Below are 27,880 nucleotides of genomic sequence, written 5' to 3'. Positions count from 1 at the left end.
ATTCCCGGCTTTTTCCCTCAAGGATGTCCTGGCCAGGGGTGCTGAAGCCCTGAGGAGTCTCCCCTGCACTGGTGACTGGACAGAGCATCCACGGCCCAGAAAGCAGAGGGATGCCCGACCCGCAAGGGACAGGACAGAGCAGGGTCTGGGGTAGGTCTGAGCTCAAACGGGGGTGATGGGGAGAGATGGTGGGTTATGCCGCAGGGTCAGCCCTAAATCACAGTGTGGAGGGAGTGGGGTCAACGTGAAGGGCTTGGCGTTGGATACAGGGTTCAAAATGGAGGGGTGAGCTGAGGTGCAGCTGGAGGAGAAGGGACTGGCATGTTTTGAATTTTGGAGAAACAGGAGGTGGGGGTGAGATCAGGGCAAGGAGCAGAGGTGACAGCGGCTGCTGCCTGGCCAAGTCTGCGCCGAAAAGGGGCCCGGCGTTGGGCCCCGGTGCCCCACGCCATGGTTGGACCTCAGCAGCCGGGCAGAAGCACAGCCGAGGATGAGTCTGAGCACCTCCAGCGATGAAAAAGCAAGGGCTTTGCCCTGGGCTCTAGTGCCGCGCCGGCACGGCCCCAGCAGCTGGAGCCGGGTGTCTCCTCCGTGGCCCCCCTCCTCTTCGTAAGGCACAGCGGGGGCTCGCATCCCGTGTTGGCACACACCGCCCTCAGCGCGACATCATCCGCACAAACTCTGCCGGCAGGAAAATATGTACAAAACACCCCGAATATTCCCAGGGACGTTGGTGGCCCCCCTCCCCAGCCCCTACCTTCGAAGTCCACCAGGCCGTCCCCGTTGAGATCCACGTCCTTGAGGATCTCGTCCACCTCCTGGTAGTTGAGCTGCTGCCCCAGCAGCTTGCGCATGGCCTCCCGCAGCTCCGCCATGCTGATCTGCCCGTCCCCATTGGTGTCGAACTGCGGGGCAAGCCCCCGTCGGCGACAGCTGCCCTCAGCGTGCCGGCAGCCCTGCCCACACCCGGGGTGCAGCCCCGGCCCCTCACCTCGCGGAAAGCGTCGCGCAGCTCCTTGATCCCGATCATGTCCGCCGTCTCTGCCAGCATCTTGGGGCCCATCAGCTCCACGAAATCGTCAAAATCCACCTTGCCCCCAGCTGCGGGAGAAAGGGGGGGTGTCACCAGGGTGGGGGGAAGGGGATCGCTGGGAGCATAGAGTGGGTCCTCCCCCTGCCACGTACTGATCTGCTGGGACAGCTCGATGAGCTCCATCTCGGTGGGCATGTAGCCCATGGTCCGCATGCACTCGCCCAGGTCCTTGTAGCTTATGTAGCCATCGCGGTCCTTGTCAAACTCCCGGAAAGCCTGCTTCAGTTCTGGGGGGGGGCCATACGGCATCACTGCCAGCACCCCCACCATCCTGCTGCAAGCCTAACTGGGGCGAAACCCCCCAGCCCCAGCCCTGAGGGACACAGCACCTCACCTTCAATCTCCTCGGGCCGTAGGTCTCGGTCCTGGGAAAAAGAAAGTGGGAAGAGCCGAAGGAGGGGGGTCCTACCCCTCCTACCTCAAATCCCCCCGCGGGCGGCAGGTCACAACGGGGAGGGGTGGGACGCATACCAGCTGGGTGATGGCAATGCTCTGCCGCAGGAAGATGCAGGCCGGCCCCACCAGCCCTTGCAGCACTGAGTAGCTTTGCAACGGGGGAGATTCCGACATCTCCTCGGGGTCCCCGGTGCCGGGACCAGAGCGCGGCTTCCCATCCTGCGGGTAGAGTGGGAGAAAACAGCAATGTGGGCGCCCCCTCCCCCCCCCCCGCCACCTTCCCAGGCCTTACCTTGGGGAGCCTCCGCTCAGGGGTTTTGGTGCAGTTGCCCATGGCTAGGGGTAGCCCCCGCAGGGAAGGGCATGCCTGGCCCCAGGGAGCTGGTGATGTGGTCCGGGGCTGGGGTGGGGGGAGTGTGAGAGTGGCTGTGGCTGCGTGGGGATTTGAGGTTTTTATGGAATATCTGGGGATATATGCAGGGCAGGCGGTGGCGGGCGGGGGGGTGCTTCGCCCACGCATAATCCCCCGGATTATTCCCTGCTCGGCTGCCCTGTTCCAGATGTGGGGAGCTGCCCAGCTGTTCCCCGGCCCCCCAGCCTCCCCGCAAGGCCACTCGCGCCCCCCCATCCCCGGCTCTGCCGTACCCCAGCCCGCACCCCCCGCCGCCGGTTACTTGCCCAAAAGCGGGGGCCAGTGGGGGCTCCCGACTCCTCGGCAGCCCACCGGGCTCACGGTGGGGGGAGACGCGCCTCCACAACTCGGCTGCCCCGGGGTGCCAACGGTGCCAGGGCCCCCCCAGGTCGCGGGGCCGGGCGGAGGCAGCGACCGCCCCGTTTACCGGGGCCGCAGGGGGCAGCAGGTGCCCCAGCAAGCGCGGGGTGCGAAGCTACCGGCCCCCCGCCGCCGGGGCCCGCGGAAAAGGACGAACATGCCGCCTGCTGCCCCGTCCCGCCGCCGGCCCCCGCTCCCTCTCCTCACCCCCGGGGCCAGGTGAGAGGGAAACCGGATCCCCGGGGCCCGGCGCTCGCTCGCCGGGACGAGGCCACCACCGGGGAGGGGGGGCAGGGGGATAATACATGGCCCCAAACCGGCCAGGGGAGAGCGCGACCCGCCGAGCAGTCTCCGGCGCGGTGCAGCCCCCCCTCCCCCGGGGTGTTTGGCGGGGGAGGAGAAGGCCAGAACGGGGGGGACACCGGGGAGGGGGGGAGGCGGGCGGGCGGGGATCCGATTTCAGGCGCCGAACCCCGACCCGCTCCCGCGGCACACGGCGTCGCAGCGCCAGCCTAGCCTGGCCCCGCCCCCCCCCCGGGCGCGCGCGGTTGGCCACGCCCTCCTGCGGCTCTCCGTTTGACTGCGCCCGCCGCTGACGTCACGGCCGGCGCGACGCTGCGGGGGCGGCTGAAGGTGACGGTGGTCCCGGTCCCGGTCCCGGTGCCCGCCCCGCCATGGCCGCTCGGCAGCTGCTGGCGCTGCGGCGCCTGCCTGCCGCCGCCGCCTCCTCTTCCTCCTCCTTCTCGGTGAGCGCTGGGTCGCGCCGGCGTGATCCGGGACGGGTCCAACCGGGCCCGCCATGACCGGTGCTGAGTCCGTGTCTCTCCGCAGACGGCGCCCAAAAAGACGCAATTCGGGTCGCTGCGCGACGAGGACCGGATTTTCACCAACCTCTACGGGCGGCACGACTGGAGGTGAGTACTGGGAGGCGAGGGGTGTGTGTGTGGGGGTACCAGCGTGGCCAGTCCCGTCCCGGTTTGGCCAGTCCCGGTGCCATCGGCCGAGCCCTGCCCGCAGGCTGCAAGGCGCTCTGCGCCGCGGCGACTGGTACAAGACGAAGGAGATCCTGCTCAAAGGGGTGGATTGGATCCTCGGCGAGATCAAGGCTTCGGGGCTGCGGGGCCGTGGCGGCGCCGGTTTCCCCACCGGCCTCAAATGGAGCTTCATGAACAAACCCCCGGATGGCAGGTGAGATCGGTACCGGTACCGGCACCGCTGCAGCCCACTTCCCCACAGGGAGCCTGTCCCTGATGCCACCCACCCCTTCCCAGGCCCAAGTACCTGGTGGTGAATGCCGATGAGGGGGAACCGGGCACCTGTAAGGACCGGGAGATCATGCGCCACGACCCCCACAAACTGGTGGAGGGCTGCCTGGTGGCGGGGCGCGCCATGGGCGCCCGCGCCGCTTACATCTACATCCGCGGCGAGTTCTACAACGAAGCCTCCAATCTGCAGGTGAGCCGCAGGGGAGGGGGCACAAGGACACACCCCCCTGCCATTGCAGAGAAGGTGGAGGGGAAGCCCCAGACCCACTCGCCTGCTCCCTGCCACAGGTGGCCATCCGGGAAGCCTATGAGGCCGGGCTCTTGGGGCGGGACGCTTGCGGCTCCGGGTACGCCTTCGATGTCTTTGTGGTGAGGGGTGCCGGAGCCTACATCTGCGGGGAGGAGACGGCGCTGATCGAATCCATCGAGGGGAAGCAGGGCAAGCCGCGCCTGAAGCCCCCCTTCCCTGCCGACGTGGGTATGTCCCCTGGCTCTTGGCAGCACTGGCCTTAATTCCTCGCTGTCGCTTGAGAGCGGGACAAAATGGCAGTGACCAAACAAAACCAGTTTCCCCTGGCCGCCGTCCTGCTTCAGGAACGAGGCAGTCGTTGAGAGCTCCCGCTGCTTCCAGGTGTTTTTGGGTGCCCCACCACGGTGGCTAACGTGGAGACGGTGGCTGTGGCCCCCACCATCTGCCGGCGGGGGGGGACCTGGTTCGCCGGCTTCGGGCGGGAGCGCAACTCGGGGACGAAACTCTTTAACATCTCGGGTCACGTCAACAACCCCTGCACTGTGGAGGAGGAGATGTCGGTGCCACTGAAGGAGCTCATTGAGAAACACGCCGGTGAGCACCGTGGACCACCCCTGCCGAACTGCGCTGAGCCAGTGCTGGGTTTGGCTCAGCTCCTCCTGTCCCACCCCGTCTCTGACAGGGGGTGTCCGAGGGGGCTGGGACAACCTGCTGGCTGTCATCCCGGGGGGCTCCTCCACGCCGCTGCTCCCCAAGTCGGTGTGTGAGACCGTGCTGATGGACTTCGATGCCCTGGTGCAGGCGCAGAGCGGGCTTGGCACAGCTGCTGTCATCGTCATGGACAAATCGGTAAGGGAGGAGCACCCCCCCCCCTCCCCAGCCCCCCCATGCTGCGGCGTGACCCTCGTTCTCCCTTCCCTCCCCAGACTGACGTCATTAAAGCCATCGCTCGCCTCATTGAGTTTTACAAGCACGAGAGCTGCGGGCAGTGCACGCCATGCCGGGAAGGTGAGCGGGGCAGGGACACACACACCATGGGGTGAGAAGTGGGGACACACACACCACACCCCCCCCACACACACACCCACGGGTCCCTCACAGCTTTCCCCTCCCCACAGGCGTCGACTGGATGAACAAGGTGATGGCGCGGTTCGTGCGGGGCGACGCGGAGGCGGCAGAGATAGACGCGCTGTGGGAGATCAGCAAACAGATCGAGGGCCACACCATCTGTGCCCTGGGCGACGGCGCGGCCTGGCCCGTGCAGGTGCGGGGGGGGGACTTGGGGCCGGGAGCAGGAACTGGGGGGGCTGGATTGGGGTGTGGGGGGGCTGGCAGCCTTTCCCCACCCCGTTAATCCATCTCGTTTGCTCTGTGCAGGGCCTCATCCGCCATTTCCGACCTGAGCTGGAGGAGAGGATGCGGCGCTACGGTGAGGCCAAAGCCCGGGTGGCATCGGCGTAAGGAGCCGGCAGCTGTGGCCCTGCCATCGCCTGCCTGGGAGGGCTTCTTGGGGTTGGGGCAGGGCTTCTCGCAGCAGGTTGGGGGGCTGCGTTGAGGGGTCCTCATTAAATGCTGCTGCGCTCATGGGCTCCTCTTTTCACTGGAGAGGGGCAGGAGTAAGCTGCAGATGTAAAATGGTGGGGAGGGCGGGGGGGACTCTGGGTCCTGCCCCCTCCCTCCGGGAGCCGGGGGGATCCCCAGGGATTGGAGGGGGATCCCACTGCTGGGGTCTGGATACCTCCATAGGGGGATATCCTGGCTTTCAATGAGCCTCTGTGTCGCCTCTCTGGGACCGGGCCGGGGTGAGAGAGCTCCTGCAAGTTCTAGGGGTATGGCTGTGGTCCCCCTCTCCCCGTCCCCACCCCCCCTGGTGCTGGCATCAAGCACCAGCCACACTCCGGGACTCGGAGGCTGTGGCACACACGGTTCCAAACATGGCTTTTTACTCAATCGCACCAGGTGACAGCAGCACCGAGGGCTGGGGGTGGAAATCAGTGCATTTTCCCCATCGCCGTTTGCGGAGCGACGCCAGGTTACAGGCAGCCAAAAACAAGCCAGGGAACCCTCTGCTTATACGCAACCCCCCCAGCCCAAAAGCACCACCCTGACACCCAGGGCAGGCCCAGGGGGCCACCCTGACCCCTCAAGCCGAGCTTGCCGCGGGGCTGCAGGTCGGCATGTGGGTCTTCCTGCGGTAGCGGCCGGGCGCCAGCAGCTCCAGGGTCAGCTCGGTGATGATGGCCGTCAGCCCCCACACCTTGTGGGGGCCGTTGAGGAAGACGGGCAGGGTGTAGCCATAGCGGCCGGCGGTGCGGAAGTGGGTGTAGCCCTGGTTCTCCTCTCGCAGGAGATGAGCCAGCGGCAGGGTGAAGATCTCCTCTACCTGCCGGCACAGGTGGCGAGCGGGGTAGCCGGGCCCAGCTGCCACGGTGTCACCAGGGCCATGGGGAACGGGCGAGGGGGGGGGGCTCGTCCCAAAAAGGAGGGTCACCCACCTCATCAGGGTTGGGGGTCAGCCTCAAGTCCTCCAGGGCCCCCAGGTTGGCCACGACGGGAGCCACCATCTGTCCCTTCTGGGCGGCGTGGTGACAGAGGGATGAGAGGAGGGTCACAACCTCCTCCCCCCCCCATGTGTCACCTTGACACCCACCGCCCCGCTGCCAGCTCGCCGTGTCCTTGGGCACCCACCTCCCCGCCACCCTTGTCACCTCATGTGTCCCCGTCCCGCCCCCGCCACCCCCGGTACCCGGTCGGGCAGCAGCCGGAGCTGTCCCCAAACGCTCGGGGCACCCAGGGCCAGCCCCAGCTCCTCCCGCGTTTCCCGCAGCGCCGTGGCCACCGCGTCACCGTCCGCCGGATCCCGCCGCCCCCCGGGGAAACTGGAAGAGAGAAACGGAACCGTCAAACGGCCCCCGGGGAGGGAGGGGGTGTGTGGGGTGTGTGTAGCGTGGAATCGGTGTCCGGTGCCCGCCGCCGGTACCTGACGTCCCCGCTGTGGGCCCCGCCGAGGCGGCGGGAGCGGAGCGTGAAGAGCAACGCGGGGCGGCCCCGCACCGAGCACAGCGGCACCAGCACCGCCGCCGCCGCCGCTGCCCCCCCCGCCGCCGCCAGCCGCTCCCGGCACCGCCGTTCGCTCCCGCTGCTCAGTAACTCCCCGTCTCCGCCGTCACCGCGGGGGCCCGGCTCCGCCATGGCGCCGGTACGGGAGGGTGGGAAGGACGTACGGGAGCGGCCGCCCCCGGGACCGCCCCCCCTCCCCCGGGACCGCCTCCCTGGGCACGGGCTGGGCGACGGCCCCCCGCTGGGTGGGCAAGCCCAGCTCCAGCCATGCAATCCTCCTGCTGCACATGCAACACCCCCACAATGGGTGTGCAACCCCCACAAGGGGTGTGCAACCCCAGCTCCAGCCCTGCACCCCTCTCCCTGGGTGTGCAACCCCCTCCAGTTTTGCAAGCCCAGCTCCAGCCCTGCAACGACAACCCCCTGCTCCAGCTGTGCAGCCTCCCGGCCAGATGTACCCCCCTCCTGCTGGGTGTGCAAACCCCCCCACCCCCGCCAGCTGCACAACCCTGTCCCCAGGTGTATAACACCCTGATGGGGTGTACAACCCCCGCCTTTTCACAGCCCAGCCGTCCCACCATCTTCCCCCCATCACCAGCCGCCTGCCCCAGGGGCCTGGGACACCCCCACGGGGGCTGTGCCCAGGAACCACTGCTGCTGGGATCCATCCCATCTCTGTCTACTGCCCCAAGAGGGAAGGGAAACTGAGGCACAAACGTGGAGACCTTCAGGCAGCACTCTCATGCTGCCACCCCATAATTAGCCAGAGTTGTTAATGAGCAGCCTCCACCCCTCCCCTGGGGCCATCGGTCCCCCAGCACCTGCAACCTCGTACAGCCGGTCTTTAAAAAAAAGGGGGGATGGGACAATGGTTTGTGGGAGAATCCAGTACGCTGGGCTGGGATTGGGGCAAGAAAAGGGAATATAGGGACAGGGAAAGGGGAGGAAATGCTGGAGAGGGGTCAGGAATCCCCCGGCCCCCCCACAGACACTCTCACACATCCACCTTCATCTCTCAGCATGAAATGATTTTAAAAAACTGTATAGAAATCACCACTCTCTCATAATTCTTTGTCTCCAGAGCCCCGCCCCTGCCCCGGCTCGGCTTCAAGACACCCCTCTCGGCTCCAGCTTCAGCGAAACCTCCTCTCCTCCCACACGTATCGCTTCCCTGCGGGCACCTTGCGGAAAAACAGGCTGTTCCCTCTGCTCATGTTGCCCTGGAAGGGGGAAGATGGTGACCAGCGGGTGAGTCTGGGCTACCCCGAGCCCCACTGTGGCCCCCCCAGAGCTCCCCCCCCAGCTCTGCTCGGTGGCCAGGTGGCTCGATGCCTGGCTCCAGCCACTCACCTCCCTGTGCAGCTGGCTCCAGCAGTCCAGCCAGGAGGAGTAGGTGGGTGCATAGGGGAGGAGGCCCCCCATCAGCCTGCGGAAGTGAGGGAAAACCCACGGGGAATTATTTCCACCCACGACCAAGACCGGAGGGGTTGGACCCATCCCCTCCGCAGCTCTGCTACGGATTGAACCCCAAAATGGCCCTTTTAAAAAACAGGCTCCCACCCCAGCGCAGTGTTCCTGAGGAGGAATCAACCCCCCGCAGCGAGTTTAAAAGCTCTTTGGTATTGTGGTTGTGGGGGGACATGGCTGTCACCCACGCTGCCCCCACCCCACCCCAGGGCGGTGACAGACTCACCCGCAGTTATTAACAGCCATCAGGTTGGAGACCAGCACGAAGGGGTAGGTCAGCATGCTGGCAAAGAACTGCAACGAGAGCAGGGCTGGTCAGCAGCGGCCCCCACAGGGATCTCCCCTGGGAGAGAACAAACCCCAGAAGATCCCCAGGGAACCCCCGGGAGGGAGCCCTCGCCTGCAGGCTCTGTACCAGCAACACCAAGGTCGTGAGCCCACAGGGGCAGAGGGTCCTGTGGCCCCTTCCCGGGCCAATCCCGCTGGAGCAGCCCAACCCCACAGCCACAGGACAGGCGGGATTACGGGGAAACACATATGAAATTCAATTTGCTTCTCCCTTCGCAGCAGGGAGCCAGCATCACATCCACAGGTGTACACACACCCGCACAGGCTGTACTCACTCCGGTGACCGCCTGCGAGTAGCTCTTCATCTCAGCCATGGTTGAGACCTGCAAGAGATTAAAAAAAAAAAAAAAAAAACACCACACCTTCAACCCCCACGGAGCCAACCCAAAGTAGGGCCTTGCCCCCCCTGGATTGTCCCCTGAGCCTCCCCTGTCCCTCCTCACTGTCGGCTCGGTACCACCACGCCGCCAAGCCCGTACCCCGTTTTCCAGCGCGTACGTGTTGATGAGGTAAGCCAGCATGTTGCAGAGCCAGAGCGATAGGATGTCCCCGAGGAGCCGGGGGATGAGGCCGCTGAAAGAAAAAGAGGCAGCGGGAAGGTGAGCCGGATCCGGCCGGGAACAGCTGTTCCCCCAAGGGCCTGGTAAAGGGGGAACCCCCGGCTCCAGGGGTGGGGATACAGGCGCAGAGAGGAGCTGCTGGAGGGACCCAAAACAACCCCCAGTTTGTTCTGGCGGAAGGGTAACTACACCTCTGCTCCTTTTTAATGTCCCCAGGTACTGGATGTCACCCAGGCACCTCAGGGCTGGTGGCTACAAGGCAGGGGGCTTGCCGGATCAGCGCCAGGAAGTGCCCCCCCGGGGTTGGGAACACCGGGAGACCGTGCACCCCAGCAGCGGCCAGCAGAACCCAGCGAGATGGGAAGAGCAAGAGCTGCAGCACCGCGGCCAGAGCGAGGAGCAACGCTTGTGGATTTTGGGGAGAGACCCCCTCCCCTCCATCCCCCCCCCGGGAATGAGACCCCCCCACCACTGTCAGCACTCACGCGAAGAAGCCCAGGATGCCCTCTTCTCGGTAAATGGTGGCGAAGGCGCTTAGTGTCCCGCTGCGCCGGGGAGGAAGAGGAGAGCACTGCGATCAGAAGGGTACCCTGCAGGCAGGCAGCCCCCAACAGCACCCCCAGCCCCCCACCCAACCCCCGATAGCACCCCCAGCCCCTCCCCCAAAACCTCTAGCCCCCCCACCCCCCCCACCCCCATACCTGTACTTGGTCTCGCGGCCGATGAACTGCACCATGCAGCGCAGGGTGATCACTGCGGGCAGAGACAGCGAGCGCAGGGGTTGGGGTGGGGGGGTGGTGGGGGGCGGACAGGGATGCTCCAGAGTGACACAGAGGTGACAAGCAGCTGTCACCCAGGTCACCAGGGTATGGGGGGCGGGAACACACACACACAGACACCACACACCTACCGTGGAAGGGGTGGGTGATGAGCGTGGCAGCAGAACGAGCGACCATCTCTCGGGAGGTCTGGGGAGAAAGGGGGTGTTAGGGGAAGGGGGCTGGGGAAGGCAGGGAGCCCCACAAGCACCCCAGCACCCTCCTCTTCCTCCTCCTCCTCACCTCCTTAAGGACCTGCTCCAGTGAAGACGCGGGCTCCTTCTTGCTGGCTGCTGGCTGAAGAAGGAGAGGCAGCAGGTGGGGAACAGCCCCCACCCCCCTAAAAGCACTGCTCCCTCCCCAGCACCTACAGCTGCGGGGGCACAGGGGCTCGGGGGATTCGGGGAGGGGAGAGATGGGGGCTCACGGGGGCTCGGGGAGGGGAGAGGGGGGGAGACGGGGGCTCGGGGAGGGGAGAGGGGGGTTCAGGGAGGGGAGAAGGGAAAAATGAGGGCTCAGGCAGAGGAGAGAGGGGGGTTCAGGGAGGGGAGAAGGGAAAAATGAGGGCTCAGGCAGAGGGGAGAAGGGGGAGAGGAGGGTTTGGGGGGGGGGGAAAGCAGCCTCACACCTACCTCAGCCTGCTCGGCTTCCTGGTACCGCTGGGGAGTGAAGGGCAGGGTTAGTGTCACCGGGGGGGCCCTGGCAGCACCACAGCAGCGACACGGGGGTGTCACAGGTGGGTGGCAGAGCCCACCCAAAACCAGTGTGCCCCCCCACACGCCCCCCCTGCCCCGGTACCTGCAGCACTTTGCTGTGCACCACGGTGCCAATGGCGCTGGAGCAGAGGCGGGGGGTGAGGCCCTTGAAGAGTCCCGCTCTTCCATCGACCTTCACGATGTGCTTGGCTGGGGGCAGCGGGGACCTGTTCACACTGGGTGGGGCCCCCCCACGCGGGGATACACACACACACACACACACACACACACAGGGTGGGGGATACAGGGACTGGGGGGAACGGACGGGACTCACCATAAGCGAAGAGGCCGGGCAGCTGGTAGACCTGGCGCCCGAAGATGTTCCTGCCCAGGGTGGGCGGCAGTGGCTCGTACCCGACCTGCAGCGGGGACCGGCAGCCTTGCACTGGTACCGGGACCCCCAGGACCCCCACACCGGCACTGAGAACCCCCCAGGACCAGGACCAGGACCCTCTACACCGGGACCAGCACCAGGAACCCCCCGGCCCCAGGACGCCCCCACACCTGAACCCCCACGGCACCAGCACCGGGAACCCCCGCACCGAGACCAGAAACCTCCATGGCACCAGGACCGGGACCGGCACCGGGAACCCCCCGCACCGGCACCGGGACCGAGACTGGGACCAGCACCAGGAACCCCCCGGCAGCGGGACCCCCCACAGTGGCACCGGGACGCCCCGCACCGCGAATCCCATGGCACCGGGACCAGGACCGGCCCCCGCTTACCTGCACCAGCACCTTCACGTACATGAGCGGCTGCGAGAGCACGGTGAGCCCCGAGCCCAGCAACACCTGCGAGGCCGCGTCCGCCATGCTGCCGCCCCGGCGTCACGGCCCAGAAGGACACGGACACCGCTTCCGCTCCCGGTACTTCCGGCGCGCCCGCAGAATACTTCCGGCGGCCAGAACGGGCGCCCCCCCCCTTCCCGGCCGGGTCGTCATGGCAACGTGAAGGGCGGGGGGGTGTGTGTTATCGTGGCTACGGGGCCTGAGGCGTCGCCATGGCAACCTCAGGCCTGCAGTGACGTCATGGCGAGGAGGCCGGTGAGGACGTCACGGTGAGGGAGCCTGCGGTGATGTAATGGCGAGGGGGCCTGAGGTGACACGGGGGAGGGGGGAAAAAAAAAACCTGAGGTGTCGCCATGGCAACCTGAGACCTGCGTTGACATCATGGTGAGGGGGGCCTGCGGTGATGTCATGGGGGAGGGGCGGGAAACAGGCATTGCCATGGCAACAGGGCCTGCAGTGACATCATAACGAGGGGAGCCTGCGGTGACACTGAGGGAGGGAGGGAAACTGAGGCGTTGCCATGGCAACGGGGCCTGCAGCACCCGTGGAGCCTGGAGCCTGCCTGCGGCCTGCAGGCACGCGGTGACGTCACAGCAATGGCGCCCGCGCCACAGTGACAGGGCCTGCGGGGTGAGGCGGCAGCGCTGGGACACACGGACACACACGGACACCACGACACTGTCCTGATGGCGCAACGCAACCCGCCACCGCCTTTAATCCCGGGCGCAGGCGTGGCACCGCGGGGTGAGATGGGGACGCGCCCGGTGCCCGCCTGCAGCAGCTGCCCGCCGCCGCCCTGGCCCGGCTGCGAGCACCGCACCCCGCGGGGGAGCACTGGGGCCACTGCTCGCCACCTTTGTGCTGCTGGTTGCCACCTTTGTGCCGCTGGTCGCCACCTTTGTGCCGCTGGTCGCCACCTTTGTGCTGCTGGTCGCCACCTTTGTGCTGCCGTCCAGCTGCGATGTCGCTGCAGTGGCGTGGCGGCCACCCCCCGCTCCGGTGAGAGGCAGCTGCCGGTGGGGCCCCAGCTTGGCCTGGGGGTCACGGGAGAAAGGTTAGACTGGCACAGCACCGGGGACCAGTACCCCAGCGGGACTGTCCCCTCTGGGACGGTGTGGAGGGTGCTCACCGGGACGCTGGCACGGCTCTGGTGGGCGGGATTGCTCCAGTGCAGCGCGTTCCTCGCTCTCCGGCTCCTCAGCCGCTTCCTCCTCCGTTGCGTCAACTGCACCTGGGTGGCAAAATGGTGCCGGGATGTGGCGCCTCATCCCTCCCACCCCGAATGTTCCAGCGCCCGGGGACTCACCGGTTGGACTGGGCCCACTGCGTGAACTGGAAACTCATCGGACACGGAGCTATCGGAGCCGATGGTGCTGTGTGTGGAGAGATTAGTGCCTGCGGCACCGCGGGGCTCAGCGCGGCGCAACCGGGATGTACCTGGACTCAAGCTCCGAGGGGGAAACATCGCTCCAACCGCCACTGGCTCCTGGCTGCTGGCCCAGCCGCTGCCGCAGCAGTGTGTCCACCTCCAACAGGCACTGCCGGAACTGCGCGACAGAGCCAGTGTCACTGCAACTGGCCCCGGGACCGGCCGGTGCTTCGGGCTACCGACCCCACCTTGGCAGGATCGGGGTCACAGAAATCGAGCAGGGTGTCACAGAGGTGGGAGCCCAGTGCTTCGAGGTCCTCCACGGTGAAGTGCGAGTTCCTCCCGTCTGGAGGAGACGAGGAAAATGAGCGGCGGCTTCTCTCCAAACCGGGGGCCTGCAACCATCACCCACCCTGCAACCCATGGCAGCCCCTCACCCAGTGTCGAGCCACCAAAAGCTGCCTCCAGGGTGTAGCTGTTGGAGACACCCAGGCGCCACAGGACCACCCTGCCCGTCCCCGCTTTGCTCTTCTGCACCTTGAACTTGCAGCTGGGGAAGGAGAACTGGGGGAGGGGTGGGGGGCAGCACAGTGGGGTTTAGGGGGGGATGTGTCTCCCCTCCCTGGCCCTGCGGTGGCAACCCCAGCATCCCCACCTTGTCGGGGGCGTTTTTGCTCAGCATCAGGGGGAAGACGCGTTGGCGCAGCCGTGGCCCAGTGCTGCCGCCACCGTCGTCGCAGCCGTACATGAAGACGTTGTTCTTCCGGCTGTGCCCGTGGAAGTCGCAGTACAGCACCACCTCCCGCTCCGCCAGCACCCTGCGCCCGGCAGGATACAGCCACCCGCACCGCTGCGGGAGCCCCGGCATCCCGCCGTCACCCCCCAGCTCACCTCTCCACCAAGGCCCGCAGGTGCCACACGCCAGGGAAGGAGCCGCGGAGCGCCGTGCCGTACGCCCTGTTGGGATCCCGGCCCGCCAGCGAGCAGCGGGAATTCCCCACCACCACCCCGTCGGGGTTGAGCATAGGCACCACCTTGAAGACGAAAAGCCGACGCAGCAGCCGGGCATCAGCGTGGGAGCTGAGGAGGAAATCGAGGCAACCCCGCATGGCCCAGGAGCCGCCGCTCTCCCCTGGGTGCGCGCGGGCGCTCAGCACCACCGCCCGCTTCCCCGCCGCGCCACCGGGGCTGGTGATGGTCAACAAGTAGACAGTGTTACCGGCCAAGCTGCGGCACAGCGCCCGCACCGCGCAGTACCGCGAGCGCACCGGGTCGCCTGCCAGCGCCCGCAGGTACCGCTGCAGGTCAGAGTAGGTGTAGGGGTAAGAGTGGGCGAAGAAGCAGGTATCGCCGTCATGGGGGAAACGTGCCGTCCAGGTGAGGCGGAAGGCGAGCGGCTCCTTCCCACCACCCCGGTAGTAGCAGACATCGGTGCCGACGCGGCGCCAACCGATGCCACGGCTCCGGGCGTCCTGCTGGGAGTAGAACAGCGGGCGCATGCCCTCGCCGTAGAGGCTCCGGGGTTTCGCCAGGTTGGCGATGGTGAAGCGGTAGAGGGGTTCCCGCCGGGTGTTTTGGACGCGGAAGTAGAACCACTGCGTGTGCTTGGCGGTGTACAGGTCCGGCCGCAGCGTCAGCACGTACTCGTAGGGGCCCCTGCGTGGCGGGACGGGCCAGGCTGTGGCTCCTGCCCACCCCACACCCCCCCCCCGGTGTCTTTTCTCCCCTCCCCAGCCCCTCTCTTACACCTTGACAGCTTTCTGGAGGTTGCCGCTCTCGAAGCGTGATTCAAAGAGCAGTGTGGCATCCTGCGGCCCCTCCAAGGCGGCCGCTGCTGAGGAGAGGGGACCCGGGGCCCCCCCGACCCGAGCACGGGTGAAGCAGGAGCCTGGGGGGGCTGTGGAGGTGTGGGGGGGAAAGCCCAGAGGGCGATTTGGGGTGGGGGGTCTGAGGAGCCCGAGGGGGGCACCCAGGGGTGCTTCCCGCTCCCCACTACCTGGGCTGTGGTAGACGACGGTGCCTTGCTCCTCACTGAGGGTGGATGGTGCCCGCTCAGGGCCCACGGGCTGGCAGAAGGGCTCCGGTTCAGGGGGGACCCACTCTAGGGTGTGGGGGGTCACAGAGAGGGGCTGTTGGCACGGGGCGGGGGGGGGACGACGACGGCAAGGCTTGGGGGGTGGGGAGTGCCAGCCCGAGCGCTCCCTCACCGATGTGCTCTATCGTCTCCTTGATGACTTCGCACTCGATGGGCCAGCAAGGAGCAGGCAGGGGGCCCTGTGCCGAGGGGAGGGCAAAGAGAGCCCGGGGCTCCCCTGGGGACCCCCAGGGAACCGGCCTGCCCTGGCGGGGGGCCACCTCCAGCCCCCTGGGGGCTGCAAAGGGACAGAGGGGCACTGGTGTGCTCCCAGCTCCAACCACCAGTAGGAAAACCCCAGACTGGGAGGGTTGGGGTGGTGACCCCCCCACCCTTAAAGCAGGGACAGGGAGAGATCCCCCCCCACCCCCCCAGTTCTCCCTGGCAGGAGGCAGCAGCTCCAGGCCCCAGGTTGCGGGGGGGTATTTGGGGGGGGCTGTGGGGTCTCACTCACAGCTCAGCTCCAGCCCGGGACCCCGCATGCCAGGGGGGTGGGTGCTGTCCATGCTGGGTGCTGCAAGGGGGGGCTGCTCAGAGAGGCCCCCCTGGGACACGGCGCTCTCCCGGCCTGGGGGAGAGCAGTGCTGCAGCCCCAAAGGCTGAGGAGGGGGGGACAGGAAATGGGGGGGGATCCCCAGAGCCAGAACTCACCTTGGAAGTAGCCGTAGTAGCGCAGGTGGCTGCGCATGAAGCTGTCGTAGGGCGCTGGGGGGAGCAGCCCCCCCCCAAAACTCCCCCCCAGTCCTGTCCCTCCCTCCCCAACCCCTGTACTGGGGGGCCCCCAGCGCTGCATGGCTGCGAGAGCCGGCGGAGTCCTGGCAGTGCCAGGGAGCTGCGATGCGGTCGCTGAGCGACCGGGGAGGGACGGGGCGGTCCCGGAGCAGAGCTGGGAAAGGAGCCAGAGGAATTTGGGTATCCTGGGGGATACGCAGCGGAGGGGGGGGCCACAAAGGGCCCCCAAGACCTCAGCCCCCACCAGCGCACATATTGGCCCCTAATGGCCCCCCCCTCAACCAGACCCCCACATCCCAAACTGCTACAATTTATTGAACAACGGTCAAGTGAAGGGCTCTGAACTGTACATCTGTAAAAAAAAAAAAAAAAAAAAAAAAAAAGAAAGAAAAAAAAAATAAAAAGGAAAAAAAAAAAAAAAGCAGCGCGCAGTTCATGTGCTTGAGGCGGTTTTCCTCCGCTTCAGCCGCGCTCGCCAGTCCTCCGGCAGCGCCTCGAAGTTGGCGTTCCTCTCCGCCATGCCACTGCGGGGACAAAGTGGGGTGTCAGCGCCCGGGGGGGGCACAAGGTGACAGTCCCCACCTGCCCCCCCGGGTGCTGCGGAGATGCAGATCCCCACTCTCTGGCTTGACAGGGGCCAAGGAGACGTTTGTGTGTCCCCTCCCCGCTCAGGACGCGCTGGCGGGGCAGCCCCTGGGGTGGGGGGAGGGGGTTTGTACCTCATCAGCTGCTGCTGCTTCCACTCCTCGATGCGCCGCTGGGCCGTGGTTTCCCGATCCTCCTCGCTGGAGCTGGAGTTCTCCTCCTCGTCCAGCTCCCGCTGGATGCTCTGCCACTTCTTCACCAGCGATGGCATCTTCGTCTTGCCCTTTTTACCCTGCACCGCAAACACCAAAAAACCCGGCGGTGAGGCGACGGGAGGGCGGCCGGCACAAGGCACCGGTGCGGTTGTTTCCCCCCCTGCTTACCTTATCCTTCCGCCCCTTCCTTGGTTTCTCCTTCTCCGGCGGCGGCGGCGCTTTGGGGGTGGGCGGCGGGGGCGTTTGGGGGGGCGGCGGGGGCGGCGGCTGGTCGGCGGTGGGCAGAGCTCCCCGCGCCGGGGCCGGTTGCGCGGTGGGAGCGGGGAGGCCGACGGGGGCGGCGCACTCCGAGTAGCTCATGGCGGAAGGCGCGGCGGGCGCCGTCACGCCCAGGTAACCCGACTGCAGACCCAGCGCGGCGGGTTGAGGGCCGGCGTGGCCAGGAGCCAGGCGGAGGTTGGGACGGCCCTGGAGCTCGCCCTGCAGCCGCTGGCGTGGCCTCAGGGAGGCGAGCGGCACGGCGGTTGGCTGGTACTTGCCGGCGGCCAGCAAGGGCTGGCTGTAGATGACGGGGCAGCTGCCGATGGTGGCGGCGCGTTGCATCAGCCCCGGGCTCATCTCCACGGCTTTTCTCTTCTGAGGTTTGGCGGCGAGCAGCGGCGCCGGGCTCGGCTCGACAGCACCCTGGGGAAGAGCGCGCCGAGGTGAGCGCCGAACCGGGCAGTGTCCCTGCCACGCGCACCGGGACCGGCCGAGCCGCGGCACCACCGCTCACCTGGCTGCTGCTGGCAGCTGGGCGTGGGAGAGGCTTCAGGGGAGCATCTTCCTCCGTTCCCGGGGCAGGCGGCTCCTCGCCCCCCTCATCTTCCATCTCCACTTCCTGGATCTCGCCGTCTTCTCCAGGCGGCGGGGGTGGCGGTGGGGGTGGCGGCGGTGAGTCCGGGGGAGGCGGAGGCGGCGGAGGCATTTCCAAAGGCAAAGGAGGTTGGAGGACCGGGACAGAGGACTGAAGCAGAGTCCAAAATGGAGTGAGCGGCATGAGAGACGTAGCAGGAACTTGGCCTGAGAAGGATTCTTTACAAAGGGAGCCTGAAGAATACATATTGACACGGGCTTGAAAACCCACGCTACGGACCGCGCTGCCTGCTCCTGCCCTCTGCCTCCCTGCCAGGCCCTGCCCGGGAGCGGGGCAGGCAGAGCTCAGGCCACGGGCTCGACCCACGAGCTGCGCTGCCGCCGCCTTCCCCTGCCCCGCCAGGCCACCTAAAACCAATGGGGACAGCTCGGGAGCGGTGCTTGTCCCCCCCACAACACCCCGCTGCAGGGCTGGGACCCCCCTCCCCAAAACCGCGGTGGCCCCCGCCTTTTGCCGTACCTGCGGAGCGCTCGGCGGGGTCCCCGGCGCGCTCTCCTTTGTCTTTTGGAGGTGGTTTAGGAGGACCGTCGGCTTTTCTGGCGGTGGTCCGCTGTCCCTCCTCTTCGTCCTCCCCGTCGGGGAACTCCCATTGCGACTCTCCTGAGCGCTCGTTAACATAGAAATAGCGTCTATGCTCCCTAAATCACAAGAAAGAGAAGGAGGCTTTAGATTCCCTCCCCCGCCACCGACACTCCGAGGCGGGCCTGCCCACGACAGCGGTGCGCTCTCGCAGGGAAGACCCTCCGCAGCAGGGCTGCCGCTCTCCCAAACGCAACAAACAACTTTGAGGACAGAGGCAGGAGAGAACCCGAGCCGGCTCGCTCAAAGCTATTTGCATTGCTGGCTGCGTGAACGTCGCCCTGAGCCCCCCGCTCCGAGGGAGGGGAGGGCTGAGAAAGCAGGCCAGCGCGCAGCCGAGCGACGTCTCGCTAGCATCGGGACTTTCAGCCGCCGCCTTGGCTGAAAGTCGCCCTCCGAGAAGAGGCACCGGGGAACAGCCCAATGGAGAGAAGCGGCTGCCCCCCTACCCCGTGGTGCGCGGAGGTCGCTTTTATGATACTCTTGGTGTCAAACACACAGTGAATGCTAGAGAGAGGGAGCGGATCTGGGAGCTGAAAAACAAAAGAGCAAAGATTTCAAACAAAGGAAAATTAATCAAGAAAGCCAAATAGACAAAGAAATGTTTGGGTCTGACCTGCTGGCAGGAGACAGAAATCTTGTTCTTCGTTCCGTCGATGAGTTGAAGTTTGTCCTTTGTCAGAGCTGTTGGTCAGAAGAGGTGATCCAGAGATCCTGCAAAGTTCACAGAGCTCTCGCATGCGCGACCCCCCAGGCCCGCCCTCCACAGCGCTTTACACTCGTAAGAGTGAAAACCAGCTCTGTCCGATCAGGGAATCAGCTCCGTCTCAAAGCACTGAGCACTCCGTTTGGATCCTCCAGTTTGGTGGTTGGCCCAAACTCTGCGAGTGCCGGTTGTTTCTCTGCCTGCCCAGCACTGCTAACAGAAGCTGCTCTCAGTCTCCGAGAGGGACGGCGCCACGTCGTCGGGTGGTGATGGTCACAAATCATGTCTGAGATGTCAGAGATGAAAGGTGAGAAAGGTAGGAGAGCGCGTACCTGTCCCAGTGGCAGGACCAGCCTTTAGGGGTGGCGTTTATTTCGTATTGTTTTAGCTGTTCGGCTGCGTCTTGGAGTTTGCGTTTGAGGTAGTTTCCATTGAGAGCACCTTCTCGCCAGTCTGCAATGCGGGTCTAGAGGGCAAGAACCGGGGGAAGCCGTTGAGGGGGGCGGCAAGCGGCCCTCGGGACCAGGACTCGAGGTCCGGGAGGAAGACACCGCCCTCCGCGCAAAGCCATGCTCTCCCCCCGCCGGGGAAGGGCCCTGCAGCGGGCGGGTGGGCCGCGCGGTTGCGGTGCCGCCGCGGCCACGAGGTTTCACGCAGCACCGGCCCTCGGCGCTTGAACGGCGGACAGCATTTGAGCCGCTTCGGAACAGAAGGCTCGGTTACCTCTGTCTGCAACAGCAACATGTGGAAGTTGGAGATAGATTGTCTGTTGATGCCCAGGAACTCCAATTTACTAGTCAGAGTATTTGCCAGCTCTCCGATCTGAAACTGCCAGGGAGAAAGAGGAAGAGTAAAGAGCCGCCCTCCGGTAGTGGCACCGGGCGGCTGCGGCCCCGCGGCTTGAGGCCTTCCCCGGCAAGCAAGACTTGGGACCGCCCGCGGCCCCAGGACGGGCCACCCTGCACGGGAGCGCCTCTCACCCCTTCCTTCCTTCACAGCCCCGCTACTCCTGCGCCCCAGGGAGGGGGTCGGTGTGGGGCGGCAGCACGAGACATCCCTCTGTAGCTGCAGGAGGTGCCAGCGAACCCCAAGTCCTTGACCTAGTCCCAGCCATGGCCCCTGGTGCCGTCACCGCTCTGCCCCAACCTCAGGAGGGTACGGGCCCTGGAGCAATCGCCAGGGCAGGAAGTGTTAAATCTAATACTTCCACCCTTTCCCAAAGGAAATGGGCCAGGATAGAATTTCAGGCTTTGTCAATGTTGCTTTCCGGTGGAACTAACTGGAAAGCACCGGAGAGGGGCAGCAGCTCCAGATTTACTCTGGAGCAGAGACAGGATCTACGTTAAAATTCAGGCCAGCCCGCAGCAATCCTCAACCCCAGTGTCCTGCGGGAGCGAAACCGCCAAGCAGGACACGGCCCAGGGACACGGGCCTCCCTCCCCCGCTCTGTCTCAGCCCCCCGACTAGGGGGAGCTGCGTGACAGCAGCTACAAGCCAGAAAGCAATCAAGAGCAGGAACGGGCTTTGGTGCCTGCAAGCGGCATCACAATTGCTTTAAGGAGGGCTCTGAAAATGTCTTTTTTTTTCCTTCACTCTTCAGAAAATGGCGTTGGAAGGTCCCCAAAGCCGACAACGCGGCGTCTGTCTCCAGAGAGGGGGGGGACGGGCCAGACAGACATGGTCTGATTTTTTTCGAGCACTTCTCTAGTTTCTCGGATTTCTCTAATCCGAGGCAGGGAAATGAATTCCCGCGTTAACGCGGCTACGGAGAAGCCAGGGAAGCTCCCACGGCAGAGGGTGACTTCGCAGCGGAGGAGCCGGCGGATCTCCTGCAAACCAGAGAGCTGGCAGAAGAGAGATTACCCCGAACCGATGAAGCGAACGGTATCGATTACCCGAGGAGACGGCATTCCTCCAACAGCTCTAAGGGGATCCTGCATGGGAAAGCACCACGCTACAGCACACAGTCCGTCACAGAGCAGCACCAGTACCAGGAGAAGAGGGGACAGCAAACGTGACAGCTTAAAAGGCTTTCTGCAGCCACCTGGGGCACGGCAGTTGTTTTTTTTTTGTTTTGGTGTTTTTTTTTTTGTTTTGTTTTTTGTTTTTTTTTTTAAATAAATTAAAAAACTCAGGCAAGCCTCACGTAGTTGCTCTACTGAGGGAGGCTCAGTGGTTTTGGGCAGGGAACATCCCGTCTCAAAACTCTGTTAAAGAGTTTTTTTATGGGAGAGATGGTAAATCTGTCAGGAAGACAGTAACGGAGCTCTTCCCTTTCACACCGGAAAAATAATTAAGTGGTGGGACATGAGGGCAGGGCCGGAGGTCAGCTCTCGCTGCAGGTTCCCACCGGGGTTCTACCATGAGCCGGCGATTCCCCATCCGTAAACCATCTGGCACAGGGAGATGACAACATTTTGCTAACGAAACCGAATTGCTCAGGAGCCAAATTTAAGGCTGCAGGAGATCTTGCAGTAACGAGCAACTGGGGAATCAAAAGGACAAATAGAAGAGATCTCCCCTACCACTCTGCATAACGGCCACCCAGAGCCTGTAGCTCTGTGTGTCACTACTGTGGCTCAGGAAGGGGCCCTGGGAATCGTTCAGCTGCAGCCAAAAAGAGCAAACCGAGGCTCGGGAGAGAAAAACATCAGCATGATGCTGCAGAAATCCCCAGGGCTGCCCCAATTTCTAACAATTCAGGGCTTCCCCCAAAATCTTAACAACTTCAGAAAGTAACGCCGGGTGAAGGGCAGAGCGACAGGTACTGGCAGCCTCGACACAGAGAGATTACAGACAAGGAGTCTTCAGCCTGGAAACGGGACACCTGAACGGGCACGTGCCAGAGGACTGTAATATCGTTATTGGTGAAAAAAGAGTCAAGACAAAAAGCGTTTGCCCTCTCTCACGACCAGACCCAGGGCTCAGTCTTTATGTCCCCCACACCCTCCCTTTTATTAATTTAGGGATTGTTTGTTTGTTTGTTTGTTTTTCTTTGTTTTTTTTAAAAAAAACACATTCAAGCCTTTGCTGCTGGCTCCTGCTGGAAACAGGATACTGGGCGGCAGCTGGTGGCCCAGTCCTGCGCAGCCGTTCTTTTGCAAGGCCAGGGCAAGCTGTTCTCGCAGCCGCGCTGGGATCTGAGGTTCAGAGCTGCAGCAGGGGCACGGACGAGGCCGGGCCAGCCCCGCAGCCTGAAGCTCAGGCGTCCCTGGGGACGGCCCCTGGGCAGAGGTGACCGAGGGAGCCGGGACGTCCCTGCGTCCCTTCCGTGCCCTGGGACAGATCTCACCACCACTCTGCACCTCCCGTACCTTTAGGTCCTGCTCCTCCTCTTCTATTTTTGGTGCCCCTTGGGTTTTTGCTTTCTCCTGGGGCTCCTCAGACTCTGCCTCTTTGTCTGAATTCGCATCAGCTGCTTCCACGCACGGCGCTGCGGGAGAAGAAACAACAGGTCAGCCCTTCTCCCACCACCACCACGGCGCTGCCAGCAGCCGGCTGGAGACACCGTGCCGGGGAACCAAAACCGCTGCAGGAGAGGGTGGGGAAAGAGCCAGGGCCTCTTTCCTACAGGAGCCGGCGACGAGAGCCTGAAATTAAAAAGGAGAGAGGGTCACTGCCTCTGTGTTTTGAGGGTGAGGGTCCCACCGGAAGGACAGCATGGGAAGCGGAGGATTACAGCTGCTACAGCATGAGGGCTGGAAGGAGGAACAGCCCAGAGCACAAGGGTTGAATGAAGCATGAAGAGAGCTGACTGCCAGGTCAGCAGTCATTAAAATCTGATGGTTTAATAATTTGTCAAGAAAAGGGATCGGATATTAACTAAGTTGAGACAATTGTCAAGAGTTCCCAAAAGCTGTCAAACCCATGAGGTTTCACCTCTGCCGCATCGCAGGACAGCTGCGACTAATCCACTGTCCCAAGTGACAAATTCCAGGGAGGGAAGTTTTGCAAGGGCACAGAGGAAAAAAACCAAACAAACAAACCCAAATTCCTGGTGTGCCCTGGTGCTCGAGGGCAGGACAGTTCCCTCAGCCACCCTCCAGCAGCCTGGTGCTCAGCTTTACATGGGTTATTTTATAGCTCCTGTGCCCCAGGTAAACAGGAAACCAGCAAAACCACCCCGGACAAACAACGTCGCCAACTTAACACCAGGCTGGCCACCCAGATCAGGCCTTGGGCTGCATCAGCCCCGTTTCGGGGGAGGTGCCATCTCCCACTTCCGCAGGACGCCGCCTGCTGCGGGCATTTTTTGTGCAGTTTTTTTTTTTTTTTTCTTCCACAAGAAAAGCAGTTATGTCTCAATTCAGCCAGCTTTCAGCGCCACAGGGGCTGCCTCCCTCTCTGCAGGCAGCTGGCCTCAAGCCTCGTGCTGGGGAGGGACTGTCACAGCGGGGAGCGCCAGGGCTGCCAGGCACAGGCTGCTCCCTCGAAGTGTATTTCGGGGAGCGCAGCTCCGGAGGGGCTGAGGAGGGCGGGAGGGTTGGTACAGGCACTGAAGGGCTGCAGCCACAATTGCGCCATTTCCTCAAAGCAATAAATTTATACAGCGCTCCACGGCGTCCGCTGAACTGCTCTTGGTGTCTATTTGACAACAATCTCTGAAAAACTGCAGCTGTACTACAGGAAAGCAGGGCGCTGACGGGAAGCGACGTTTCCAACACACACCTGGCATCAAACCACCCCTGCCTGCGCCGGGTCTCCTCGCAGCGAGGACCCGCCTCGCCTTCCCTACACACCAAGCAGCACGGAGCCGGAGCAGCTCTCGGGGAACTCCTCAGCTGCCTGAAATCTGGCAACTGGCACCAGGCAGCTCAGAAGCTGCACTTTAAAAGAGGCAGGGAACAGTTCCCTGCGTGCCATGGTTTGGATTTGTAAGGTCAGGAGGAAAGTGGGAGGTGGTGGGGCGTGAAAAAGCCGTTATCAAACTTCTGTGTTCCCTCTCCTGATAAAGCATCAAGCGCCAGCACTCTCCTATTTATTTTCCTGATACAGCGTTGGACGTAATCACACACTCTCCTGTTTAGTTTCTCTAATTATAGGATAAATGAGAGAATTTGGCACAGTGTCAGCTTACCCCTACGCGCTGCAGGCCTGCGAGCTCAGCTGTGTGTGACAGCGGTGACAGCCACCCCTCCGGCCTGTCCCCTGCCCCGCACACGTACCTCACCGCCCGGCCCGGCTCCTCTATGTGTCGCGTGGGGCTCCCCGTGCATCTTCGGGGAAACGAGACCCCGGTGGGAGAGGGCTGTGGCCTTTCCAAACCCCCGCTCCTCCCTCCAAAGGGAGCTTTTCCAATTACCTGCTTCTCCCGCTTCCGGGCTCTCCCGACCCGTTTTGCTGGAGCCTCGACTGGCAGATTCAGGGCTGGCAGCTCCAACAAACAGTTTCCATTTCCCTCGTTTGGAGGCCAGCCTGCGGGTTGCATCCTGCGTGGCCGACTGGCTCCCGTCGGAGAGCGGGCTGGAGCCCGAAACGCTGCCATCACCTTCCTCCAAGGCACGCAGCTCCGCCTGCCAAGAGACATGAGAGCGTGGGGCACTCAGGGGCTGCCCCAGAGAGCAGCCGCGGGCACAAGTCGCCTGTGAAAGATGCTGGAGGCAGGGCACCGTGTTCCCAGCAGCCAAGAATTTGCCAGCACAACATCCACGCAAAGCTGCAGCTGCTCAGCACCCCGATTCATAGGGATCCTGAGCCCATGTAGCAGCAGCACGGGGGATGCAGGGTCTCTGTCCCAAGAGGCAGCAGAGAGATGCAAACATCTGCTGCTTCCAGTTTATCTCCAGCTATCCCTCAGCTGCACGTGCGGCCTCACTTCTGTAACAAAGATGTTTCTCCTTACCTTCTTTCGCTCCAGCACCATCTCCAGCTCAAGGGTATCTTGCTCCTCCTCTTCCTCGGCGCTCTCCCCTGACTGCACCACGCTGCACAGATCCTCCTGCAGCGTGTCTTCTAGGGGATCCCTGACGGGTTCCGGCTCTTCGGGGGCAGCCGTCGTCTCTTCTGCTTTTGCCTCCTCTTCTGAGGGTGGTTCAACCTCCTCTTTACAAATCACCTTCCTCCTCCAGCGCTCCTCTTCCTCCTTTACCACGTCGGGCAGGAGCGGTGCCAGGAGGGCTGCAGCCACCCCCTTCTTCTCCTCCTCACTGTTGGAGAGGGCCTGCACGCCTTCATTCACTTCCTGCAAGCCGAGCCCTGTGTGAGGTTTCCAGCCCCTCTCATCCCAACCTCAACCTTCCCCCGTCCTGCCCTGCAGGGGAAGGAGCCCAGGCGGCCCCCTTCCGGGCTGCGAACGGAGCAGAACGACCCACCCACTGCTAAGGAAGCCCAACGGGGTGCCCTGCAAACCTTGTGGCAACCAAAACCCAGCGCTCGGCCCGTCTGACTGACCTTCTTCACCTCCCGCTTGGTGAGGCTGGCCCCGCGGCCGCCGCTGCCCGGGGCGGCCCCTTTCTCCTGGGGGTACAGCTCGGCAGCCGCTACGAAGCTGCCGTTGGCGCCTGCCACGGTGCTGTTGAGGAAGAGGAGAGGAAAGGGGTGAAGGGGGAGGCTCGGGGAGAATGTCCTGGTGCTTCCCCTTGGCAGGGGGCCGGAGGTGTCACCCACCTGTGCTGGTAGTGCTGCAGGCCCTGGACCTGCGTCGCCAGGTATTGCGGCAGCTCCCAGGTCACCTCATTGCTCTGAGTGTTCCAGTAATAGTAGCAGCCGGTGTTCTCATCCCACACCTCCTGCCAGTCACCCATCTCCAGCTCCCCCACTGCCAGGGGACAAGGACAGGCTGTCACCCACGGGTTGTGGTTCCCCGGGTTGTCCTCAGTCCCCCGCCTGGGTGACTGAAGCGGGGGACAGCAGTCCCCCCCAGGAGAAGGGGAAGGCTCTCACCTCCCGCCAGCGAGCACTGCGTGTCGTACTGCCACTCCGGGGCCGGCGCAGAGCCCGCGCCGTTAGCGGTGCCCGAGGATTGAGCCCCTGAACCCAAATCCTTCGGCTCCGGGCGGGGAGGCGTGGGGGGCGGCGCGGAGGAGGCAGGCTCGGCAGGTTGCGGAGGAGCCGTGATGGCATCGATCTCCTGGGAAAAACACCACCCCGAGGTGAACTTCAAATCCCAAGGGAGGCAAAAGCGTAATGAAAAAGCGCTTACGGGCAGAGAACGACATCTCGGATGGTGAAACCACCCTCCTTCCTCCCTCCCTCCCCGGGGGAAACTCCCACCCGCCCTCGCTCCCCAGAGCTGCACTCACCGCCAGGAAGTTCGCCAGCGTGCTGTCGATGTCTGCTGAATTATTGCCATTTGCGTCCGCGGAACGTGCCAATTTCTCTGGGGTTTCGCCCTCCTCATCATCGCTGTCCGCGTAGGCGCCGAGCAGACACAAACCGCCTGGCCAGGGCGGGGAGAAGCAGAGCCTCAGTGGGATGGGGAGCAAGGGGGGGGGATCTGACCCACCCCCCAACACGAGGGGTCCTGCTGTCACCTCCCTAATCCGGTGAGGGGGAGCAGCTGGGTCAGCTGCGGGGGGACAGGAACCCCACATCCCTCCCACCACAAGGGTTCAGAGGATAAACGCCGCTTCTCCCGCTTCAAAACACCCAGGGGAACAACTCCTGACCCCCAAATTTGGGGGGGGGACCAGCCCCTTGACCATGCTGGGAGTGGGAAATACCCTCCCACAGAGCAAAAAAAAAACCCAAACAAAACAACCCAAAATCAACTGAACACCACCAGGAGAGAAAAATAATTCCCCACCAGCAAAGAAAAAGACTGGGGGGAGAATGTTATATCCTGCCTGCAAAGCACAGAAGGGGAGCCACCGCTGCCCAAAACACTGAGATTTTAATTATTAAATTGATATTAAATATATCCAAGCTAATAACAGGAACAGATGGGGAAAAAAAAAAAAAAAAAAGACTTCTTCCTCCCCTCGGAAAAAAATAGTGGGTGAAAAAAACATCTCCTAACCCAAATTTTTAAGGTAAGAAATCATCTTCCCCTCCCAAATTGGTTAAGGGGGGACCTTTCACATAATATCAGCACCGCAAAAACAGGAAAGCAATAACGGTGCTGCCCCCCCCAAAAAAACGAGGAGGGGATCACCCAGGATCCACTCCCTGACTAAAAAGCATTAAATGGGGTAATCGTCCTACCCCAGCAATAAATAAAAAACTGCACTTATGGAGCAATCACACCCCCCACCACCACAAAAAAACCCAAAACAATTAAAAAGGAAATGATCAAAACCTAAAAAGTATTTAGGAAGGGGTTCATTATCCCCCCTTAAAAAAGAAAAAGGACTTAAAAAAAGAGACAATCGCTCCACCCTAAAATAAAAACAGTTAAGGAGAGGGGAATAACCACAGCCCCCTCCACGAGGGCGCGTTTAGGCAAACAAAAAAAATTAATTAATTAATATTAGACACTGGGGGACGCTCCTCCCCTAAAATAAACCCCAGGGGGCCCCCCCCCTCGTTATTTTTCACGGCGGGGTTTGTATCTCGCCCTGCTCCCTCCGAGCGGCCTCGTACCTGTGGGCTTGACGGCGGCGGGCGCGGGGGGCGGCGGGTTGGGCGCGCTGCGGGGGGGCTCCGCCACCGCTTCGGGCTCGTCTAGGGCGGGGGGGGAAGAGCCGTTAGAAACGGGGAAGAGGGGGGATGGATGAGGCCGGGGGAGGCGGGAAATCCCCCCGCCCCGGTACCGTCACTAGGCCGGGGCGCTACGAGGAGGCCGCGCCGAGGCCTTGACAAGGCCGCGCCCCGCCAACAAAGCGCCCGCCCCCCCCCCCCCCTCCTCCGCTGCCGCCTCAACCCCCGTCCCCTCCCGCCGTTACCCGGCTCAGAGCCCGAGTCGGCCCCGTCAGCCGGCGGCGCCGCCGCCTCGTCGCGGCGGGGCCCGGGCGGGGAGAGCTGGAGGATGGGCCGGCGGCCCGGCGCGGCGCGGGATTTCTTCCCCATGGCGGTGGTGGCGGCGGCGGGAGCGGCGCCTCGGGCCTGCGCCTGCGCGGGGCGGCGGAGGCGGGGCGTGCTGCGTCACGGCGCCGGGGGCGGGGCTACTCCCACACCCCGCCCCTCTAGCCTAT

General features: G+C 63.8%; 6 protein-coding genes across 12 annotated transcripts; 1 reads left to right on the top strand and 5 right to left on the bottom strand.

Annotated features, from left to right (window-relative positions):
* Positions 1-156: 156 nt before the first annotated feature.
* CABP2 (calcium binding protein 2) lies at positions 157-2,696 on the bottom strand. 3 transcript variants are annotated; one of them, XM_032996474.2, is made up of 7 exons: positions 1,782-2,121; positions 1,565-1,708; positions 1,428-1,458; positions 1,186-1,320; positions 992-1,101; positions 758-905; positions 547-681 (listed from the first exon to the last, which is right to left on the bottom strand). In XM_032996474.2, the coding sequence occupies exons 1-7, from the start codon at positions 2,115-2,117 to the stop codon at positions 656-658; spliced, it is 930 nt and encodes a 309-aa protein (XP_032852365.2). In that variant the 5' UTR covers positions 2,118-2,121; the 3' UTR covers positions 547-655. The 3 variants fall into 3 exon arrangements, with proteins under 3 accessions (XP_032852366.2, XP_032852364.2, XP_032852365.2); XM_032996475.2 differs by lacking the exon at positions 1,782-2,121 and adding an exon at positions 2,168-2,696 and having other exon boundaries at positions 157-905; XM_032996473.2 differs by having other exon boundaries at positions 157-905; positions 1,782-2,122.
* Positions 2,697-2,889: 193 nt separating this feature from the next.
* On the top strand, positions 2,890-5,360 carry NDUFV1 (NADH:ubiquinone oxidoreductase core subunit V1). Its single transcript, XM_032996472.2, has 10 exons — positions 2,890-3,007; positions 3,093-3,175; positions 3,279-3,449; positions 3,533-3,716; positions 3,815-4,004; positions 4,158-4,370; positions 4,459-4,625; positions 4,703-4,784; positions 4,895-5,040; positions 5,154-5,360. Exons 1-10 carry the CDS (start codon positions 2,936-2,938, stop codon positions 5,235-5,237), a joined length of 1,392 nt encoding a protein of 463 aa, XP_032852363.1. The 5' UTR covers positions 2,890-2,935; the 3' UTR covers positions 5,238-5,360.
* Positions 5,361-5,702: 342 nt separating this feature from the next.
* NUDT8 (nudix hydrolase 8) lies at positions 5,703-7,004 on the bottom strand. The gene is made up of 4 exons (XM_042785446.1): positions 6,757-7,004; positions 6,523-6,655; positions 6,272-6,349; positions 5,703-6,159 (listed from the first exon to the last, which is right to left on the bottom strand). Exons 1-4 carry the CDS (start codon positions 6,966-6,968, stop codon positions 5,920-5,922), a joined length of 663 nt encoding a protein of 220 aa, XP_042641380.1. The 5' UTR covers positions 6,969-7,004; the 3' UTR covers positions 5,703-5,919.
* Positions 7,005-7,843: 839 nt separating this feature from the next.
* On the bottom strand, positions 7,844-11,668 carry MTCH2 (mitochondrial carrier 2). The gene is made up of 13 exons (XM_042785442.1): positions 11,511-11,668; positions 11,059-11,143; positions 10,828-10,934; positions 10,662-10,688; positions 10,273-10,326; positions 10,122-10,179; positions 9,913-9,964; positions 9,697-9,756; positions 9,131-9,224; positions 8,927-8,974; positions 8,530-8,597; positions 8,187-8,262; positions 7,844-8,056 (listed from the first exon to the last, which is right to left on the bottom strand). Exons 1-13 carry the CDS (start codon positions 11,595-11,597, stop codon positions 7,970-7,972), a joined length of 903 nt encoding a protein of 300 aa, XP_042641376.1. The 5' UTR covers positions 11,598-11,668; the 3' UTR covers positions 7,844-7,969.
* A 92-nt stretch (positions 11,669-11,760) lies between these two features.
* AGBL2 (AGBL carboxypeptidase 2) lies at positions 11,761-15,974 on the bottom strand. Of its 4 annotated transcripts, XM_042785409.1 has the most exons (14): positions 15,728-15,974; positions 15,531-15,590; positions 15,150-15,314; positions 14,939-15,043; positions 14,689-14,839; positions 13,834-14,598; positions 13,598-13,760; positions 13,380-13,506; positions 13,191-13,288; positions 13,011-13,120; positions 12,880-12,946; positions 12,703-12,804; positions 12,470-12,607; positions 12,249-12,427 (listed from the first exon to the last, which is right to left on the bottom strand). In XM_042785409.1, exons 1-14 carry the CDS (start codon positions 15,867-15,869, stop codon positions 12,287-12,289), a joined length of 2,334 nt encoding a protein of 777 aa, XP_042641343.1. In that variant the 5' UTR covers positions 15,870-15,974; the 3' UTR covers positions 12,249-12,286. The 4 variants fall into 4 exon arrangements, with proteins under 4 accessions (XP_042641341.1, XP_042641340.1, XP_042641343.1 ...); XM_042785407.1 differs by having other exon boundaries at positions 11,761-12,427; positions 12,470-12,804; XM_042785408.1 differs by having other exon boundaries at positions 12,249-12,607.
* Positions 15,975-16,102: 128 nt separating this feature from the next.
* FNBP4 (formin binding protein 4) lies at positions 16,103-27,767 on the bottom strand. Of its 2 annotated transcripts, XM_042785401.1 has the most exons (17): positions 27,632-27,767; positions 27,330-27,410; positions 26,051-26,187; positions 25,692-25,878; positions 25,416-25,566; positions 25,200-25,320; positions 24,652-24,990; positions 24,112-24,322; positions 22,124-22,242; positions 19,533-19,637; positions 19,142-19,275; positions 18,720-18,817; positions 17,984-18,162; positions 17,384-17,614; positions 16,777-17,292; positions 16,528-16,685; positions 16,103-16,332 (listed from the first exon to the last, which is right to left on the bottom strand). In XM_042785401.1, the coding sequence occupies exons 1-17, from the start codon at positions 27,753-27,755 to the stop codon at positions 16,242-16,244; spliced, it is 2,982 nt and encodes a 993-aa protein (XP_042641335.1). In that variant the 5' UTR covers positions 27,756-27,767; the 3' UTR covers positions 16,103-16,241. The 2 variants fall into 2 exon arrangements, with proteins under 2 accessions (XP_042641335.1, XP_042641336.1); XM_042785402.1 differs by lacking the exon at positions 18,720-18,817 and having other exon boundaries at positions 17,384-17,697.
* Between the last annotated feature and the right edge of the window lie 113 nt (positions 27,768-27,880).

The sequence above is a fragment of the Tyto alba genome, unplaced genomic scaffold (assembly GCF_018691265.1).
Source record: "Tyto alba isolate M040663 unplaced genomic scaffold, T.alba_DEE_v4.0 Super-Scaffold_8, whole genome shotgun sequence".
NCBI classification, from domain to species: Eukaryota; Metazoa; Chordata; class Aves; order Strigiformes; family Tytonidae; genus Tyto; species Tyto alba.
This window is presented reverse-complemented; position numbering and strand designations above follow the sequence as displayed.